Here is a 22,082-nt window from a genome sequence, read left to right on the forward strand (position 1 = left end):
TGATTGGATCATAATGATCTCTGACAGATCAGTGACCTACAAGCCCTCAATTACAGTTTTTTTTTCTCAAGGAAATGGGTAACTTATTATGTATGTAATGTACAGCAAAATGCCCAAGTAGAGCATCAATAAAAAAATTATTATGCTCTAAAAGTAAAATAAAAAATGCAGCACACCACTGCAATTATCACATTTTCTTCTACATTACCTTTCCTTTAACCCATCCATCAGGTCAGCAATTATCAAAACCGACATAAGAAGATGAGGGTCGCCGTCTATATGTACTTAATACACAGCTATTGAATATAAAGCATTTCTATTCTTTAAAGCTTTCTTATCCTGATCTGGTAAGTGGGACGTGTTCTGTCTAGTTGGCCTCTTTGCACATTATACATAACTTATCCACAGGGGTGTAGCAGTGAGGGCTCAGCCTCTGTGCCTGTGATCAGAAGGTTGCTGGTTCAAGCCCGGCCTTGGTACATCTGTGGGTCCTCGAGCAAGGTCCTTGACCCCCGGTTCCCTGGACACTGCTATGAGTGTCTTCCCTTTATAGCCATGCTTTCTCTAACGGAGAACAAAATGGGGGGGGGGGGGAGAAATCAATTTAAAGTATTGTTTATTGTTATTATTAATGGCAGTCTATCCTAGGAAGCACAGGGCATGAGGTAGGGGATATTCAGAAAGGTATACCAGTGTGACGGGGCATACAGTACACTCACATGCTCTGAGCAATATAGACATGCCTGTTGGCCTTTGGACTATAGTATGGAATTCACTGGAACAGTGTGAGAGCTTGTAAACTCTAAACAGACAGTGCCTCATTAAAGGCTACTGCAGCTTGCTGACAATGTGAAGGTCATGGGTTCAAATCCCGGCAAAGTGCACATCAATCGTAACCCTTGCCTCTACTGTAAGTTGTTCTGGATAAAAGCATAAGCTAAGTGTAATACAATCTTCAAATATTTATTTTTATAAAGAATAACACTTTAAGCTGCAAAACTCACAAACCCTCAGCTACGTGTATAAAAAGCTACACAGGAGACAATCACTCATACAGAGTCAGAGGAGTTTCCCTCCGGATGAACACAAAAGCTGATCGTTTCCTAAAAGCAATAGACAACAAATCAGATGAAGTCACATGGAAAGGACAGAGTAAAAAAAAATAACTGTAATTGCTGTTTTCAAACAATGCACCATAAAAAGAGGGAAGGTGACATCATGAATCGTTGCAGGGCTGTAAACTGTGCGACAGGAGGACTGTAGACGTTTCCGGTTTAGAGCACTCATCACCGATAGTCAGTGGAATTTCAATCTACCGGCAGCACAGCGTGGAAAAGAGCTAAGTATCTCCTCAGCGGCACTCGTGCTATGCAGGCGAGGAGCACAGGATCTCAGATACGTGTGTGATGGCTGAGCGGGGTTTGGCAGGCATGGCAAGAGAGGATTCGGCAAACCGAAAACTTGTCATGAGGAACGAGGCGCCGTCAGCTGTCGAAGTTGGGTGCCAGAGTGGGTGTAATAACTTTTTTGTTTTGGGGTGGGGGGGGGGGGGGGGGGTTCCATTTCACAGAGCGCATATTCTCATCGGCAATTTGAGGACAGGCCAGCGTATCTTCCATGGCGCTCCTACTCGGCAAAGACAATCTCATGAAGATCTGAAGAGCCTTTGTTGTTAGCAGCTATCATCTCCATCGATGTGGCATGAACAGCGGCGATTCCTTCTGGCACAACATTCCCTTGTGTTGATTATATAACCCATCACGTACTTGGGCCAGAACTCAATTAAATCACATTTTTTTGTTTGTTTTCATTACGGCATCTAGCACACGTGGCTATTTGTGTGACAATCTCTAACTGCCAATACGCACCACAAGCCCGGAATGAAGAATGACCCAAATTTGAAATCTTATTTTCCACTACATATTTGTTGATGTAAACATCACCATGACAATAATACCTCAGTTGCTTTAGAGTTTTTTGACAATCTTGAATATCATAGTCAAAGCTCTGCGATGTGAAACACGCCCAGTCTGGGAATATCAGCAAATAACCAGATAAGTACATATTAGTACGCAGCTACCACTGGGTGGACTTAAGGTTAAAAATGACCATTTAAATAATCAAAACGGGCAACGAACACAGTCAAAAGGTTTGTAACTGCGGATAACGTTATGGCGAGAATGGGAAGAATGACGATAAAAGAAGCAATCTGTTGAAAATCAGGACAAAGAAATCTGATGAAGAATCTATATTCTCTATAACACAATTTGAAATAAAGGTATCTTTTATGAGATACAAAGGCCAAGTAAAATGCTAAGTAATAATTTAGTATATTTAATGATACTTTATTATACCATTTGCACGAATACATAAGAGTTGTGTAGTTGTCGCCTAGCTCCTCTTAATCTCCGATGAGGCATGTGAGAGGCACCTTGGGGTTAGAACACAAACTCACCCATTTATCTGACACCCCGGCAGCAATTTTTTGGGGTTACGACCTAATGTGACGTAATCAGTAATCACAGTATTGTGGAGCAGAGTCTTAACCTGCAGAGACAAACTATTATTTTGCATCAAATATACCATGATGCACATACAAGCTTTTACTCAACATAACCTACCACCTACATACATATATGGGTAATATTCTTCTTACAACTATCTTACAAGTGCTACACTATTGCAAAATGTTATCATGCTTCGTCACTTTAATGTCATAAAATTTATGAGTAACCAGTAAACACCCTGATAATTAATTACACTATGTAGATATATCTAGCAAAATAAGTGATGCGTTCACACTTAACATATCCATCCATCCATCCATTTTCCAAACCGCTTATCCTACTGGGTCGTGGGGGGTCTGGAGCCTATCCCGGAAGCAATGGGCACGAGGCAGGGAACAACCCAGGATGGGGGGCCAGCCCATCGCAGGACACACTCACACACCATTCACTTACACATGCACACCTATGGGCAATTTAGCGACGCCAATTAGCCTCAGCATGTTTTTGGACTGTGGGGGGAAACCGGAGTACCCGGAGGAAACCCCACGACAACATGGGGAGAACATGCAAACTCCACACACATGTGACCCAGGCGGAGACTCGAACCCGGACCCCAGAGGTGTGAAGCAACAGTGCTAACCACTGCACCACCATGCCGCCCCCACTTAATATATATTAAGAAATATTCAAAAACATTCTCTTTATATATTTTGCAGAATGCCAACATAAATGAATGCATTGAATGGTTTTCTGAAAGTGTGTCTATCAGTGTATTTCAAACCACACAGCACATGCTTATAACACACTATGCAGAAAGGTAACATGCATGTCTGTGGAGCTGAAGTGACATGTTTCAGTTTCACTTGCAGTATAAATTCTGATTGGCTGAGGCAGTGATAGAGTCACAGTAATCAGAGAGGGAGAACGGCCTGTGGGAAGGGGAGGGGCGTGGCCAGGGTGGGACACATAAGAGTCCATTAATTTAACTACTTTCAAAAGGTAGGAGGCGCTCTGGTAGAGTTTGGAAGAAACTCACATCTAGGAGGCAAAGAACGTGCAAAACCAGAGCTGGACATCAGTCTCCACAAGTCTGGAGGCGTGAGGTGGCATCGCTGCTCGCTAAGCCATTCATATGGACAGCAAAAGTGCTTATTTACATTGCATCTGCTACTGAGCTTGCAAAGGCAAAGACATCATGCAGCACTTAGATCAGGGGTCTCCAACTCCGGTGCTGGAGAGCTACTATCCAGTAGGTTTTCTATCCTACTTGGCTTCTGATGAACCACACCAGCTCTCAGGTAAATAGCAGGAGCAGGTGTGGCTCATCAGAAGCCGGGTAGGATGGAAAACTTACTGGATAGTAGCTCTCCAGGACCAGAGTTGGAGACCCCTGACTTAGATGATGCCACAGTAACTATGACTGTCACTTTAAAGCTCCTACATCTCATTTACTGAGCAGATGCTTTTATGCAAAGCAGCATGGATTTCTGAGAATGCAGAATCAGGCAGTTGTTGGAGCAACAGGGGATTAAGGACCTCATTCAAGAGCCCAAGGGTGATACCACTCTGTAGACCCTGGGATTTGAACTAGCAACCTTCTGATCACAGGCACAGCGTCCCAAGGAAGGTCTGCTATGCATTTTCTTAATTTGGTAACAAATACCCTCTAAAAACATTTGTGGGGCTTGCAGATTATTGAAAGAATCTCTACTAAAGATTTATCTGTTCTCTTAATTGCACCTGTTTCCGAAACATTAAGCGTAAAAAGTAAAACTGAAAGTTATTTAACATAAATAGTAGGGTTTTTTTTGTATATTTTTGTAATGTAATAAAGATGTCTGTAATAAAATATTTATGAAACTGTATCACGTGAAATGTTATTTACCAGCTTCAAAAACACTGACAAAACATTCATGTAAAACCTCTTTGGAGGCGTGATGTATTACAAAGAAGCACGAACAAAGGCGTCCTGCGTATTCACAGACACGTATAGAATACAAAATCACCCTGTGCAAACTTACCTTCTTTAAAATACACATGGAAAAAAAACTTTTTGCACAATTCTGTTAGCTGAATAGCAGAGATTCTATTGTATGGTTGTGTGCATCATTACATCAGTTATTATCTACCGCCAAAAAAGGTTAATGATATATGCAGGGATTTGTCATATGGCTTTGAAGTACCTTTAGTCCTCAAATACTCTGCTGCTGTCCAGAAAGCACAAACTGTGCCTTGCACAAACCATTCTATTGAAGTCATAAAAAATGCTATAAACACACCGTACATGTTATATACACACCGTAAATGTTATATACACACCTTACATGTTATATGCACACCGTAAATGTTATAGACACACCGTACATGTTATATACAAACCGTACATGTTATATACACACCATAAATGTTGTATACACACCGTAAATGTTATATACACACCGTAAATGTTATAGACATACCATACATATTATATACACACCATAAATGTTATATACAGACTGTACATGTTATATACACACCGTAAATGTTATAGACACACCGTACATATTATATACACACCATAAATGTTATATACACACCGTAAATGTTATATACACATCGTACATGTTATATACACACCGTAAATGTTATAGACACACCGTACATATTATATACACACCATAAATGTTATACGATATGGATTTGTGAATTATATTTCCTTTTAATAAGACATTCAAAAGTTTTAGTATAGTGTACAGAAACTATGTACGGAAGAATGATGCCAACCTTGATGTACTCCTTCAAAAGTTTAGTATATTGATCATTTATGTATACTCTGTTGGGCTTCCTGTCTTAAGGGATGTCTTGGACACATCTGTGTGCATGGTTGACATCGCTATAGTGTCATATTCTTCTTCCCTGGGAGTCCTCTTGCAGAGGTGGAACACCACATGCAGATCGCGCTGGAAGTTCTTGTTGAGGAAACCATAGCAGACAGGGTTGATGCAGACGGAGACCATCGCCGTCAGGTGGCAGAAGGAGAACAGCGGGTTGTGGTGGCAGGTCATGAGTACTTCGTGGTTCCAGTCCATGATGGCGTTGAAGATGTTGAGAGGGAGCCAGCAGACGGCGAAGGCCACCACAATGGAGAAGAGCATGGCGTTGATCCTCCTGCTTTCGTTCGACCTGCACTTGCTCTCCCTCACTTTCTCCATGATATTACTTCGCCTTTTAAGGCGGACATATATCTGAAAGACATTCCAGGTGGAAACCTGTGAGTTTGGGGTGGATGTCACAAATTTTGTAAGGGGGAGAAGGAACAAAGTTGACTAAAATCCACAACTATCCACAACTTGCAGCGCAATTTTGTTGTTTCTCTTTGCATCAGCTTTCGATTTTCGATCAACTTTCATCACTCCTTAGCCTACTAGCTTGTGTTCCATGTGAAATATATGTGAAAAATAATTGCAGGTTAACGTCTTCGCGGAAGTGGAACGGTGAACTTATTCCTCAATTTAGCTGGAATAATACTTATTTTCCAACACACAAAAGTAGGATTTTCTTTCTTATAAATAAGGTAAAATAAGTCTGAGGACACCACTAAACATAGATAGGAGAAATGGGGCATTGAACCCCCTGTGGGGGAGGGGGGGGGGGGCTTACTCTGCAATATCAGCTAAGATTAACCTACCTAGACCAGGTTGTGATTTTCAGTGCATGGTTATCTCACCCTAGGATTAAGGCCTGCCCTGTCCAGGATAAATGATTGAAGGATTGATTGATGGATGGATGGATGGATGGATGGATGGAGGGATGGATGGATATCACAACCCAAAGCCTCATTAATCCCATCAAGTCAGACAAATGATTTTGAAACCTGTTTTATTCGTTTAGCTCAATGTTTCCCAATCTGGTCCACTGGGACCTACAGACAGTCCATGTTTTTGCTCCCTCCTAGTGCCCGGTAGGCAGCGAAAAAAGTGGACTGTCTGGCTTGGGAGCTGGGAGGGAGCAAAAATGAGGACCAGGTTGGGAAACACAAATTTAGCTAATTCTTCGTAGCTGACAAGGACCAGCTGCCATTTCTACAAACTTCCTATGAAGCTCCACAGGGCATCTTTAGATGTACCATACATAACCGGAGTAGTTACTCCTCAAGTTCCTCTTAAGTACCTTACAAAACAAATAGCCATCTGGCACCACTTGTTCTCTACTGTTTTTAACCCTCCCCTCCCCAGCTTTCTACTAGAAGACTGTTTCTCAGCACGGTTCTCAAAGACTGCTAGATGGTGCGCGGTTTTGTTGGAAGGGAGCAAAAATGTTGACTGGCTGGCAGGGAGCTGGAAGGAAGCAAAAATGGAGACCGCCTGGGGGTCCCTTAGGACTGGATTGAGAAACACTATGCTACAGGGCATTGACAGCTATCACGATTTAAATATGCCAGTGAAAGCCCCGACCACCCCCCCCCCCCAACCACCCCCAACCTGCTGTCACCGTGGAATTGTCGCATTCCCTTAAGAACAATCCACATGCCTGACAGGTGGTTATCAGCGGCTGCCATTCTCCTACAATTTCTCAGTGATGCAAAAATATCAGCATCCTTAGATTAATTGCTATGTGCATCTTTCAAAACGGGAGCATCGCTGCGATTTCATTGTTCCAGTCCTTGCTATTTTGTTTACGCCCGTCGCCACACTGAGAGCTGAGAATAGCATAAAACAAGGCCAACTGGCAACTCGCTCGCTCAAAAGCATTATTTCTCTTTCCCAGTTTTATTCTCCAAGTCGGTACTGCTCAATAAATCCTCCGACAAAATAATACATCGAATGAAATATTGTTCTCTTTATTTGCATAAACGCCTGCATTGATAAATTATAAATGCTGTTTTGTTTATTCGTATACACATTTATAATGTATGCTAAATTAGTTCATTATGTCTTAATGGGTTTTATATAATCATCTTGCCGCTAATTATATGCTTATCCGATTAGATGATTTGAGGATATTTTTAGTTATTTCAATTCTCAGGCCATGAGCTGTTGGCTGCATCTTGTAAATATGACCAAATATGCCTTTTCTTTATAAAGAAATGTGCGGACGACTGAGCGATAACTCTGTATCTGCTGTTGTCGTTCTACTTGGGTCACAGTGAACCTTAAATCAGTCCAAGTAATGGCTCTGAATTGCATGTGGCTGGAAAACCAGGCGCCCAGCAACACCTCCGAAGTGAAAAAAGAGCAAAAAAAAAACAACAAAAGTATACAAGTGTCCCACAGGCTGGTGGAACATGTTAATGCAGTGATTGAAAGGGGTGTTTGTGGGGGGGGGGGGGGGGGCACTTTACCTTTAAGTAGCAGATGAAGATGAAGCAGAGAGGTCCCACATACTGAATGAAGAGCAAGCCGGTGGTGTAGGTCAGCCGGAACGTTCTGGAAGGCCAGCTCTCCACGCACACCACCTTCCCGCCGTAGTGCTCGTGGAAGTACTGCAGCAGTTTTAGGGGGTCATCGGTCACTATGGAGAAGACGGCGAAAGGCAGAGCGGTGACCGCTGCCAGGGTCCAGATAACAGCGATGGCCGCGTAGGCGTGAAGGTTGTTGGGCCTCCAACCACGAGGGTAGACGATGAGTTGGTGCCTCTCCATGGCTATCAGCACCAGAGAGAGGATGGAGACGGAGACGGAGATGCACTGTACCATGCTGTTCAGCTTGCACATGGCCTCGCCGAAGACCCAGTGGTCCATGAAGGTGTAGACGAAGGTGAATGGCAGGCAGACGACCGCCATCAGCAGGTCAGAGGCCGAGAGGTTGGCGATCAAGATGTTGGTCACGTTGTGCGTCTCCTTCTGCCTGGCGATGATGAGGATCAGGGCCAGGTTACCCATGATCCCCAGGAGAGCCACGGCGCTGTAAGCGATCGCCATGATGAAGAACATGGGCAGGTGGCTCTGACATTCGTCCCCTAACGTCGTCAACGAGAAGTTCCTGCGAGAGCAGTTCGGGGACTGGGAACAGTTGAGAAGATCCAAGAGAAGAAGTTCGTTCATTTTGTTCTCTTAGCCTCGTCGCTCCAGTTTCCGCTGGATGCGGCGTCGGGTCGACGGGCGTCTCTCCGTCAGGCTGCCGAGATCTCAGACAAGCCCGTCATCTTCTGAACATGTTCGCTGGAGACATTGCACAGTTAACAGTTACTTCAAAAAACCAAAAGCCTTTCTGCTTTCCTGTCACCAGAATATTCAGGTCTTTGAATTTATGAAGCAACACTGAGTCGAAACACTGATAAGTTTATTTCATCCCACCTTTTCTTAGCTCTGCATTCAGTAAATGGATAAAACCACAGCCAGTTACTTAGTTCATGAATGCATATTAGGCTATATCACAATCACCAATAATTACCTATTAATGGTCACTATAGCTGTCAGGGTTTGTTCCCCAGTGTCTCCTTTAGGGTTTAACCATAGATCTACAATTCTAAGTGGACTAAGAATTTGTACTGTGAACAGTGGGCAATGTGATTGACTGAAACCGTGAAAATGGACATTTTACATGATTGCAAGAACATCAGAAGCCAGCAATTTGACGGCGCACTTTGCCAAGAGCAGACGGCCAGGGCATCTCCTCACCAGAAACGCTCTCACGTCAGTTCATAACCTCAGGTAGGACTTTGCCGTTTTTGACGATCTGTCATTCCCTCCGTGCCTCCCCTCCTTCTCTCTCTCTCTCTCTCTCTAAATATCAGAACACTTCATTCGGCATTATTCGGTTATTAAGTCATGATAACGATTAATGACTTCAACACTTAAACCTGTCTAACATCTGAACTTTACCTACAGCCAGAAGCGTTTACAAAAAAACATCAGCAAAAAAATTCTTTAAAAAAAATCACAGAATTTACTGAATGAATACAGTGTTCTCAATAACTCCATTGCCTGTTGTGCACGCATGATACGGTCAATATTAATCCCACGAATTAAACAGCCAAGGGTGTAGATACTCAGTTATATCTTATTCTGGGCTGGTTTTTATTGGCCGCTGTTGTCATTTGCTTTGACACAGTGACACTGCTGAGAGTATCAAAGTACACGTGGCCCTTATTAAATTCACACTGTCAGTTACACAGTTCCAGAGGTTGGCGATAAGGCAATTTCACTGGCAACACTGGAGAGCTGAGGAGGGTTTTATTGTGGGGACTTATTTATCTCTTTGTTCAATGTACGCTGAGCTTCCGCGTGCTTAAAGTCACACAGACACATACGTCAGCGGCAGAAACTCACATCATGTGACTGAAATCTATTCAAAACTACAGAAGTCAATTCAAAGTTATGCAGGATAATCAATTCTTTATTAGTCGTCTCAGCTACGACTATCAGCGGTAACTCAGACTAAATTAGAATTTTAATGAACAACCATTAATACTGAATAATACTTAATTTCTTGATCCTGATTATATCTACTGTAATTAATTTCATTTGGTTGAGGAGTCTGAAGGACGAAACCTTGGAAAGAAATAAATATCCCTCATTCGGGGACTTATTTGGTTCATAGTCCAATCAAATTCACAGGCCGCTTGATTCATAGCCCAATCAAATTCATAGACCCTTTGATTTATAGTTCAATCGAATTCATGGGCTTCTTGATTCATAGCCCAATGAAATACAAAGCCTAGTTGTATATATGATGCAGAGCTGTCAAAATTTTTTGGTCAAAATAGCTAGGGCACATGGAGGCACATACAGGCCAAGCAGTGAGGGGAATCAAACTCCGAAGTCATCGGTACACCGATCTTCTAACCAGTTATCCTGGTCAGGGTCACTGGGGTGATCTAGAGCCTCTCCCTGGTAGGGGGGGGGCACAAGGCAGGGATACAGCCTGGACAGTATGTAACATACACGTATGCAACATGGGGAGAACATGCCTGGCTTTCAGACCAGCCACCTCGAATGATTCACTCATCAAGACCTACATTCCACCTTGCGTGCTTCAATCAGCAAGCCAGCAGCTTTTGGTCTTGACTCCACCACGCAAAATTCTAGACATTTCTCATGTGTGGTTCCTCGATGATGGAACCAGTTACCCATCCACAGCCAGCCAGCTTCTCTGGGAAAATCTCAACTAGCTCATCTGACGAATCACCTGCTCCGTTTTCATTATCCATCCCATAGTTATGATCTCTTGGCAACAGTGGATTCCAGGGGTGGACTAACTTCTCTGGGGGCTCTAGAGTGACATGGGTAGGGCCCCACCTAAGTGGGCCATTTGACCTATTCTTTGAAACGAGAGGGAAATTAAAATTATGTAATATCAATAATATGTCGATCAAAGCACAGGGTGCCAGTGGTAAAATATATCGATCAGAATGCGGGCAGGAGTGTGGCCGGTGAAATTTGCTGATCGGGGGAGGGGGGTATCACTCTGGCGTATTGATTTGCCAAATTACAATATATTATATTATTACAGAATTTAACATATAAATAGTTTGTTACAAAAAAAAAAAGTCAAGGTAACCAGGGGGCCCCCTAGTTCAACCCCCTCAAATTCTGCCCTGGCTCCATGCTCTTGTACTCTTGTATTTGGCTCTTGCCTCGTAGGGCGGTTTCATTTGAATAGATCGTCTGTTAGCTTATTGTTATCTTTTGCAACGTTACAACATATGTATTCCGCTCCAGACAATATGCAGCCTGTTCAGTGATCACTCCTATCCCGCAATGGCCAGCGCCACCTATACAGTCTTGCGACACTTTTTATCAGTTAATGAGAACAAATAGTAGCTAATATCCCCCATTCACCAAATGACGCCTTGCCAATAGCAGCTCCCCTTTTAAGCACTGACTAGGCAGATTACAAAGTAAATGCGCTGTCACACAAATAGTTTAATGTTATTTTATACCAGGAAAGTGAAAACCATGCATTAAACTGACTTCATTTCACTCCTTGATTTTCACGGTGGAACGTAGCGGCAGATGATACGATAGTTTAGTTTGTGAGGTAGGCTATATACATAACACAACACGTTGCGTCTTCATTTTTTTTATTGATATTGGACTTCTTAGGAAGTTTTTTCCCCAGTTGACAGCGATGTCGTAATTCCTTTTCAACCACAACTAGGCCTAAATATAGATTATTCGGCATGATTTCTGTTAAAACATTTAACATGCTTAAAAATAGATTTGCACCGCTTTGTCACGTACTTTCACATCACTTGGCACAGAGCGCTTTCCAGGCACTCATTGGCAATATGAGGATGAATTGATAATATAAAGGATAGTATAAGAATGAATATAAGGATGAATTGTTGCACTGAATTATAGGCGATTACTCCAAGTTAACATACATCATCACAAGCTTCATGTATCTTTTACAAGCATTTTAAATAGAAATAACTTAAATATATGGATCTATATACCTATAGCTGCTTAAGTGCATTATGCCAAGCGACTACATCAGATTAGTCGACAAATCCCGTTTATAAATAAACTGCTTCTTGAATCGGTTTGCTATTCGGTTTGAATCGGTGGCTTACACACGATTGTTCAACACTAATTAATGATCGAATATGAATCGTTACACTGTCACATATAAATGTTTTCCCCAAAGGAAACATAAAATCACCGAGTAAATGATTTGAAAGAAAAAAATTATAGTCTAAAATATAAAATGTCTTACCTCTTGCTTCTGCTAAACTGACATATCACTGAGCACGTCTGGTGTGAGGAGATATCTCTGATTGTCGCTGGAAAAGACATAAAGGCAAATATAGGAAAAGAACGAAACACAAAGCACCCTGTCCAGGGTGTACCCCTGCCTTGAAAACTATATGCCGCCTGGAACCAAGGATAAACGGTTAGTTGATGGGTGGATGGATGGATGGATGGATGGATGGATGGATTAAAGATCCGCAAGCTTTAAGATGAAATACTGGGTCTGTTGATTGTCATCTCTAATAAGAAGTAGAAAAGAAAAAAACTTGCAAATGCATTTGTGTAAAGATTAACTAAACACCTGAAGTAAACAAAGTCATTTTATAAGTCGTAAAACTAGGGAAACATTGGGAATGCGTCTTCATCACCTTTGGACACAAGTGGGCTGCGTCAAGGTGCATGTAAAAATCTGACAGACTGAAAAGTTTCTTGATTATTTGTTTGTTTTGATTACCTGAGTCATATTTTCCCGACAATCGACTTCTGAGCCAAGATAGCGACTTTACTCTCGGGAAAAGTGCACACAAACAAACAAACAAATATATGAAGGGGAAAAAAATCAAATCAATACCTACCTACATATTTTCAGACCCGCTGGATTACACTGTTCAGTGACTGAGTTCGTGGGTGTCTGTATCCTCAACAGCACGGGTATAACTATATACGGATCCTATGCGATTCAGTTCAACCTTAAAGGCAACGCGTCGCTGAATATATAAGCTAGTTATTACTTCAAAATACTTCCTGTACATTGTTACTATTTAAACCTGAGGGACAACATTGCTGCTAAACCATTCCGATCTGACTCCAGCAGAAGAGACCGCCTTCTGTCCACAAGAGTTTCATTTAAAGATGTAAATGCACTAAGTGACAGCTCCTGTCCGGGGTCCGTCTGACCGAGAGAGTCTGCGAAACAGCGCCACCTACCTGCGGGCTTTTCCCCATAAGCGCTCAATTTCTGAGCGTATCGGTGAATATCGCGTTAAATTACTTCCCCCAGTGAAATACCACATTTTTTAATTCCCCGATTTTATTTTGAACTTATTCATTAATAAAAAATAATTTTACTGGATAGCTTGTCTGGGGGGGGGGGGGGGGTGCGTTTTGTCGGGGATATATAAAAGTCTGAGGTAAATTTAAAATTTGTTTGAGATGCTAAGATGCACACAGATGGTATGGCATGAAAACATCACCGCACACAGCGGCTATGGATTTACTCAGGGGTAATTGCGCTATATCTGCAAATATGCAGCGTTGTCCGTAACCGCATGCGTGACTCGTATATTTTTTATCTATAACTTATTTTTATGGCGGCTTTATTTGCGATTTGAAAGCTTCGGGTCATCTCGTTTAATTCCCCCTTTACTTTGCAGATTCACTGCCAGATCAATTTATTTCATGTCCTATGGGGATGAAGGGGGGGGGGGCTTCAAATGCGACTTAAAAAAACGATATGAGCCACACGAAGCACTGAAACGAGGAACGAGGATCTCGGGAGTAACGAAGAGCCACATGCGGCCAGAGGAGAGCAAAGTCAGAAGGCAGGTTGCGTGACATGTGAAGGGAAAGCGGACATAGCGAGGCACTGTGGAGGCAGTATGCAAGGTTTACGGGCATCCTCTGTACCACCACCAAAGATCGGGTCCTAAAGGTACGCCTTTTATTATCCACAGATTTATACTACACGACTGTAAACACTACCTTTATGGCTTATGAAAAATTTCCATTATTGACTTACAGCGACAAATGAATGTATAAGTAAGTGGAAATGCTGTAAAGTGAAATTCCGATTATCACCTCGGGTTAATATTGCAGCTTTTAGAAATAAATGGTCTCTTTGATGACTATTTAATGCGCAGCAGGGAGTGAAATGTTCAAAAATAGAACAAGTAAAGAACCATCACACCATGTGGATGCTTATAATGTTTTCCTAAGTTATTTCTAGAATATTGCTTTATCTGAATAAGATTGAATATTTGTCTGAAAAACACTTAATCGTGAATAAAATTCAAACTTTAAACGTAATCGTTTATTTGAGATAGATAGATAGATAGATAGATAGATAGATAGATAGATAGATAGATAGATAGATAGATAGATAGATAGATAGATAGATAGATAGAAAACATGTGATATTCTCTCTCATCTCGGAGACAAACTTCAGATATTTCACTAAGAGGAGCGGGTGAGGATATCAGCCGCAGAAAGCGAAGCACGATCAGACACCGCTCAAAATGTTTATGCGTAGAGGGCAGAGAACGAAAATCCCTCCTGCGGAGTTAAAAGCGTGCGGCTATTTAATAATAGGGGTTCCTCACTGATATCACAAAGGACCCTGTGCAAGGAATTGGACTTTTCGGGGTAATCGGCATACAAAAATCAGCTCTTGGCACAATATCCAGTGTATTAAACGCAGGATGTAGTTTAGGGTAATGGTAGAGGTGTAACGTATGCACATTACTATATATTAATACAAATATTAGTACACAAAAAATATATATTCATTTTCTGTACCCACATGTGTTATGCAGAGTGGCGGGGGTCCGGAGCCTATACACCTGAGGATATAGTCACAAGGCAGGGAGCGAACCCATCACAGGGCGCATACACACGCACACACACACACACCTATGGACAATTTGGCAACTCCAGTTCACCTTGCTTGCTTTTGGGGCTATAGCGCTAAACCACTGCCCCACATTTTTTGCTTTTCATAATTTTCAGCCTGGAGAAGCTTGGCAACTTAATGCAATGCAAGGAAACAGCTATACTTCTGCAGCAGATTGAAATGAGAGTCGCGACGTTTCCCGCCTTGTTGAGGCGGAGGCTGATGAAACTTCTCACAAACTCATGAATCTCCTCATGAATAAACATCACCGCGCTCTGAGGAGTCACCAAAACATCTTCTAGCTCAGAGCCGGCGATAAAAGAGAATTTCATACACATCTATTCCCTGATCATCTTTTGGAGAACACAGACTTGGTGTAAACACACGCCAAACTCATTCATATGCTGCCATTTCTGTTTTATTCAACAGCTGCTTCAGAGAAGATCAGACATGGATCTGGAATATGCCACCAGGAACGAGACATTCACAGACAATGCCAGTGACCCAGTTCACAACACATACATTCCATCATGGGACGATTTCAACAGCAGCGTTAATGACGTCCGCTACTTCTTGATTGGACTGTACACAACAGTGAGCATATTGGGGCTTCTGGGTAATATCCTTATATTAATGACACTAGCAAGGAAATGGAAGGAAAAGACCATCATCAACTTCCTGGTGGGTCACCTGGCGTTCTCGGACATCTTGGTGGTTTTGTTCTGCTCGCCGTTCACTCTGACTTGTGTTCTGCTGGATCACTGGATCTTTGGGGACGCCATGTGTCACATTGTTCCGTTCCTGCAGTGCGTATCAGTAGTCGTCTCGACGCTGGTGCTCATGTCCATCGCCATGGTCCGGTATCACATGATTAGCCACCCGTTGTCCGCTCATCTCTCGGTGAACGCCGGCTGCCTCCTTCTGGCAACGATCTGGGCGCTCAGCCTGTCTATGTGCTCGCCCCTGCCGGTGTTCCACACCACCGTGGACTTGAGCGAGAGGTTCCACTTGGAACCTCTGCGCAACAAGTCACTCTGTATAGAGTCGTGGCCCTCGAGCGGGTATCGCATCGCCTTCACCATCAGCCTGCTCTTCATCCAGTACGTCCTGCCCGTGGCATGCCTCACCGCCAGTCACGTTAGCCTCTGCCGGAGAGTCAGCGCCAGTGTCCAGGTCCAGCCCCGTACTCAGGCGGAGGAGAACGAGATGATCCGGTTAACCCTCCAGCAACCGGATGAGGCGGCCTTCCGGCGCACCAATTCTGACAGTTGGAGGTTGGCTCTAGCCCGGAAACAGAGGAGAAGATACAGCAAAAAGACCTGCTTGATCGGCCCGGCGACTTCGAGCCGGGAAACGGACTCCAGGGAACGGTTGGCACCCAAAGAGCAGGACAAGCCTCCAGCTCCTCTTCTACCCACTGTTCCCATCTGCTTCGAACTCAAGGAGGATGAGACCATGGAGCTGCAGAAGATGCTCAGGGCCTCCAAGTCGGTGTCCCGGATGAGGAGGAGGACGCGCGGCGTGTTCATTAAGCTGACCACAGTGGCGCTGGCTTTCGCCGTCAGCTGGATGCCACTGCACCTCTTCCACCTGGTGACGGACTTTAACGCCAATCTGATCTCCAGTCGCCACTTCAAGCTCATATACTGCATCTGCCACCTGCTGGGGATGATGTCATGCTGCCTGAACCCCATTCTATATGGATTCCTAAACAATGGGATCAAATCGGACTTGCTGTCCTTGATTAAATGTTTCTATATGTCGTAACACTGTGCAAAAGTCAAAGTGTTTAAAGCTATTTATGCAGGTAGTAAGTACATGTTTGCCCAGAAAAAACTGGGCAAAAAAAAAAGTTTCAGATGACAGTATATGCAAATTAACAGTCAAATAATAAAAAAGTGAGAATTTCATCTGTTCTCCGAAATATTACAAACCTCTTCTCAAGGCACGCCAGCCGTTTGATGTATTCGTTACATTTCACCACTAATCAATTTACTTAATTAAATAATTTTATGAGGTACTGATCAACCAGACTAGTACGCTAGTGGTCCAATCAATAATTCCGTTGGATGGTTACTACAAATGCTGGGGGAAAAGATGCTGAAGTGGCCAAGGTGACACTTTGGTAGACATGACATCATAGTTTTACACCAACGAAAAATAATCTCAACAGATTTTTTCGACTTTGACGTTTGCACCGCCGCCGCACAGATGCTTCACTGTCATTTACAGGTAGCGCTAATTCCCCCGGGGAGGAAAAAACAAACTTAGTGCTGCAAAGATTTTGTCTCACGTTTGTGCTCGAATTATTGATTCTGCTTGATGTTTTGTTGGTGGACGAGCAGGATATGGATATTATCTCAAAACAATGTACTACATTGCATGATCAATTGGTTGTTTTTCAAAACAATATTATTGTATCGCAATGGTGACATTTAAAAATGGATCATGTTCCACTTTTTTGTTAAATATATATAGTGTACCTGGCTACATGCTCTGAGTTGTAGTTTGTGATAAGTAGAATTCATGTAATCACAGCTATAAAAATAAGTAAAAGGTTGCATTACCACTGACATCAGAAATGAAATTCTTCAAAACTTATATAATACTTGTAAAAATGATTCTGATGCTATATTTTTTTCTGTCCGTCTTGTTCAGGGGCATCCTGAACGATAGCTCCCATTGAATGTGGGGGGGGGGGGGACACACCGGCATAAAACTAATATTTTATGTTAAATGTGGGGGGGTCCAAACGAATAATTATGAAATGACGTAGCCCTCAGATTTAATGGCGGCGACGCGCAAGGTCTTGTTTTAATTTGTGGAATATTTTGCCGGAATACAACTATAACTAAAAGGCGGCAAGTTAAGAAATTCATGCTGAAGCAAAGGACTGGTAATCATGCACATATACGCACGTGCAGCTATCGAAAAATAAAACGTATAAAGTATAAAAACGTGCATGACTGAGCTGTTTGACGACTAGGTGGTTCATCAGAGCAACATGGTGAAAATATCGTTTTTCCTTCCACTGGGGATCTCTTTTATGTGGTATTACAGAGATTTTTTTATCATTTCAAAGGGAAAATAAGGGTAAAATATGCTATAAGGAGGTGTATGCAACTCCCTTCAGTGTTCTGGATGCCTGGCAAAATATTTACTTTAAAGTGTTAATTAAACGTTATCCCTCAAATCTTCCAGGGCTTATACGAGTTAATTCTGCATAAAAATGTATTTAAGCTATGAAATGATCACTGTATTAGGCAGAACCTGAATTAAATCATACCCTTCATATAACAAAAGTGGTATACATTTTACTTGAATATCCTTCAAATTTATACAGAGTTATATTGTCATCTCTAGCATCCAAACAAACTATTACTTATCTTCTGTTCAGTGTATATCATTCGCTGCACTTTACATCCACCTTACATCTCTACTTCCACTCTTCTGGTTCACGTCATTCTCACAGTGGATGATAGGAAGAGTCAAACACATACTGCGTTCACTAGGGGGCGCCCTTGCACATGCATGGGTCCAGACTCTAATATCACGAAGCCGGATTTCTTGCGTAACCGGATAACTTTACGGAGTTAAAGTAGTCTGGGCTGAATGTAAGTGAACGAAGATAAAGTTCATTTAAACTCGGGTACCTTAATTCCAGCGAATTATCCGGCTAAGCAAGAATCCTGGCTTCATGATACAGCAGCCATAACATGTGTCATGCTGTGACTGCCACCATGGCAAAATAAAATCTGGCCTGTTTATTGTTATAATGAAATACAAAATTTCTTTTTAACATGTGATTTTGCATTTTCTGCAAATGTAGAGGTTCCTACATTGCCCAGATTACCTGTGTTTTCTGTGAGTCTGCATATGTTTCGCGTGATAAACCGGCATTTTTCATACCATATTCTCCATATTGCCTGGAACAGGCTCCAGACTCCCTGATCCTGTCAAACATAAGCGGGTAGGAAATATAAATGTTGATTTTTAAAGACTACCACTATAAGGGCGTTTATACGGTTTATTTAAACAGCGGAACCTTTGGGAGCGTTTCAGCGACGCAGGGAGGGAAAATAGTGACGTGCCGTTTCCGGAGTGTCACACTGCGTGCTGCACGTGTTCGGGTTGTCACAAGGATCTCAAGTACACGCCGGACGCCAGAAATGGTACGTATATGCCTAGACAGCACGACGGCATCATTAAATCTAACAAATTGTTATACTTGGAATGACATTGTGTGTCTGATTTCTCATATTTCAGCCTAAAGCCAAGAAAGGAAAGGGACCGGTAGAGAAGAAGGTAGTTCATCCGTACAGTAGGAAGGCAGGCTATCTTGCAAGAGAAGCCATTAAACAAGAGAAAAAAGAACGGTAAACTTCAAAAGAAGTCCTGGGGTGGCGCCTTATTGCATGAAAATTGTTATGACAAAACGGATACCCCAGCTGTCAGTGGTATAGTCTGTTACCTAGCTGTCTACATACCGCGAAACATTATACAACCAAGCTAATGCGAATAATTATGTAATTGCTCCCAGGCTGAAGAATGAAAAAGCATTGCGACTGAATGCAATCGGTGAGTTTGTCACAAGACGAGAACTTGCATTTCAGTTGTCTCATCAGCACTTTAAGCACTCACTGGGTCTCCGCAGGTGAAAAGCTCGTCTGGTTCCAAAACCAGCTCGATCCAGCTAAAGAAGAATATACAAAGAAGGACGCATGTGAAATTATTGAGAGGTAAGTATATGAACTGACTCGTTTGTTTATTTCTGGATCACTAAGGGATTTGTTTAACACGAATTGCGACAAGTTCCTTAAAGCTATCTGACTTGGTCTATTTCCTCTCAGGTATTTGCATCGTTTCGACGCGGAGTTGGAGCAGATCGACCTGGCGAACAGCATTAAGGGGAGACAAGGGCGGCTCCACAGCTCCAGAGAAAATGTCATAAAGCAGACGATTGAACGAGAAAGAGTCCTGTATGAGGTCAATGGATTTGGTGCGTCCCGGTTCTTTGATTTGCTGATTGAAGTGTTGATTATTAAGTTTTGCTTAAGCTACAGTGTAACGTTTCAGTGTTAAATAGATCTATGGTGAAGACGTGATCTCTAGTTTATAATTTTTTTTAAACTAATAACCACTAGTTACACAAGCCTAAATACCGTGTTCTTCCCTCCTGTTTTAGAAATCCCTGATATTATCAACTCTAAGCACCTAAAAACATTCAGGTGAGACTTTGTCATTTTTAAAGAGTCATGTCTCATTGTCATCCACTCAACAATTAATTTTATGGAAAATGTACGAGTAAGATATACTTTGAAATACAGTCGTTCGACAAATGAGTCACGGTGCATTTCTGAAAGACATCTTTGAGCACCTCTGTCAAAGAATTAAATGACTTAGGGGATTGTTTTAATCCTTGCATGATGCTTTGGTTTCCAAATAGACAAGAAATTGTTAATATGGTCTGTTTGTCCAGCACTTGTAATCTGGTCTTTATGCCAATGACACACATTTCTCTAAGCACAAGACACCTTTATGCTGGGGAGCACACTGCAGGTTTAAAATTAATACTGAAAATATATTTCTACCTGGAAAATATAATTTGGAATAATTTGATGGTCATTCATTCAGAACTAGTGAAAAATAAGTCTTTATAACCCATTACAGTTTCCTGTTTGATGACTTGCAGTACTCTCTAATCAAGCCACCAGCAGAGCTAATTATAATTATTATTTTAAATAATCACACGCCTCACATCGTAAGCTGTGAAACTTAACAGCCTTGCTCGCTCGCTACACTTAAAAGGCAAAGCCATCACGTTTTGCTTGTCCACGCTGGGCGTTCATAGGGCAGCATGTAACTCTTCTTACGGATTAGTGCCCATGCCCGTGTGGGTTCGAATCCTGTAGCTGGTGGAGTTATTGTATCTTCACTAGGTCCTCGGGTCCTTAACCACAATTGCTTCATGGATGTTGGCTGAAACAAGCTTCCCTAACATCTACGTTGCTTTGGACAAAAGCCTCAATAGAGTAAATTTACGTGAGCGCTGTTTAACCTCTAATGTGATTGGGTGAAGTAGCAAGTATGAGCTCTGTTTAGCCCATGACGTGATTGGGTGAAGTAGCATGAATGCAAATGAGTTCTCATTGGCCTGCAACATGATTGGGTGAAGTGGCATAAATGTAGCCTGCAGTGTCATTGGGTATCCAGAAAAAATGTAAATGAAATCATCGGATCTGGGTTATTTGCCACGCAGGACAAACCTGAGAGCAACATTGGGGCAGACGCAGCCCAGCGGTGTCCTCACTCATGCAGGAGTCTCTATGCATTAAGCACCCGACTTCTTTTTAATGACACAGGGAATGGAGCGGAGATCTGAAAAAGCTGCCAAATATAAAGATGCGAAAGGTGTGCCGGAATGCACCGGACGGCGCAGACGACGCGCAGGGGCGCCTCCCGGAGGAGATGGACGACGGCGCGGAGGATGAGGAGCTCTCTGCGGGGGATTGCGAATGAGCCTCTTCGCGGCACCTAGTATTCATCTCAAGAGCATCTCCCTTCAGCCGAGATCGAGGCTCTCAGCCGGGTTCCTGTCTGACTCTTGTTGGGCTTTTACGGGTTTTCCGTAGGTCCGTAAAGCAGGGAAACTCTCAGTATGTAGCGATGGGTGAGGCTTCCTGTATTATTATCGTGTGCTGTCAAAGAGCTACAGGTCTCACCCGCTACATCTCAGTGACTCCGTCGGTTCCTGCTGAACCGTTTGAAGTCTCTTTGGCCTTCAAAGGCTCCGCTCAATAATCCCACCCCTCCATGGGTTCTGCAGTTCAATCTCTCATTACCGACAGGGAGAGGGCAGCTAAATTAGGTTAGATAGGTTAATAAGTCATTAAAAAAAGGATGCTTATGTGTTGGTACAGCAGGAACAAAGCTGACTTGGAATCCTGTTCTGAATTAAAAAAGAAATGCATATTTTTACAGTGAGAAGCAGAAAAGCTTTTTCTATTTTCAAAGAATAAATGTCAATTTTTAAGCAAGCAAAAAGATAATAGGGGGAGCTTATCTAATAGCAAAAAAAACAGACATTCCACATTTTTGCTCCCTCCCAGCACCCAGTAGGAGCAAAAATGTGGACTGTCTGGGGTTTCCCAGGGGCCGGGACCCTAAGACCATGACGCGGCCAAGCAGTGCCGACGATCTATGGATTCATAAAGTTTAATATTAATCTGTCCATCTATGCTTTAAAATAAAAATCCTTTTACCAACGAAGAAAGAGAAAACTTTCAGTAAA

At 42.6% G+C, this 22,082-nt stretch overlaps 3 protein-coding genes across 4 annotated transcripts; 2 read left to right on the forward strand and 1 right to left on the reverse strand.

The window, feature by feature from the left end:
* Positions 1-273: 273 nt before the first annotated feature.
* LOC125720483 (neuropeptide Y receptor type 1-like) lies at positions 274-12,979 on the reverse strand. Of its 2 annotated transcripts, XM_048995949.1 has the most exons (5): positions 12,759-12,979; positions 12,149-12,215; positions 7,831-8,649; positions 5,274-5,758; positions 274-564 (listed from the first exon to the last, which is right to left on the reverse strand). In XM_048995949.1, the coding sequence occupies exons 3-4, from the start codon at positions 8,530-8,532 to the stop codon at positions 5,312-5,314; spliced, it is 1,149 nt and encodes a 382-aa protein (XP_048851906.1). In that variant the 5' UTR covers positions 8,533-8,649; positions 12,149-12,215; positions 12,759-12,979; the 3' UTR covers positions 274-564; positions 5,274-5,311. The 2 variants fall into 2 exon arrangements, with proteins under 2 accessions (XP_048851906.1, XP_048851907.1); XM_048995950.1 differs by lacking the exon at positions 274-564 and having other exon boundaries at positions 4,351-5,734.
* Positions 12,980-13,650: 671 nt separating this feature from the next.
* LOC125720443 (neuropeptide Y receptor type 5-like) lies at positions 13,651-16,603 on the forward strand. The gene is made up of 2 exons (XM_048995889.1): positions 13,651-13,834; positions 15,221-16,603. The coding sequence occupies exon 2, from the start codon at positions 15,242-15,244 to the stop codon at positions 16,556-16,558; it is 1,317 nt and encodes a 438-aa protein (XP_048851846.1). The 5' UTR covers positions 13,651-13,834; positions 15,221-15,241; the 3' UTR covers positions 16,559-16,603.
* Positions 16,604-18,759: 2,156 nt separating this feature from the next.
* On the forward strand, positions 18,760-22,074 carry tma16 (translation machinery associated 16 homolog). Its single transcript, XM_048995890.1, has 7 exons — positions 18,760-18,963; positions 19,058-19,167; positions 19,332-19,369; positions 19,446-19,530; positions 19,642-19,790; positions 19,977-20,019; positions 21,154-22,074. The coding sequence occupies exons 1-7, from the start codon at positions 18,775-18,777 to the stop codon at positions 21,308-21,310; spliced, it is 771 nt and encodes a 256-aa protein (XP_048851847.1). The 5' UTR covers positions 18,760-18,774; the 3' UTR covers positions 21,311-22,074.
* Positions 22,075-22,082: the final 8 nt, after the last annotated feature.

Source organism: Brienomyrus brachyistius, chromosome 25 (assembly GCF_023856365.1).
Source record: "Brienomyrus brachyistius isolate T26 chromosome 25, BBRACH_0.4, whole genome shotgun sequence".
Classification (NCBI taxonomy): Eukaryota; Metazoa; Chordata; class Actinopteri; order Osteoglossiformes; family Mormyridae; genus Brienomyrus; species Brienomyrus brachyistius.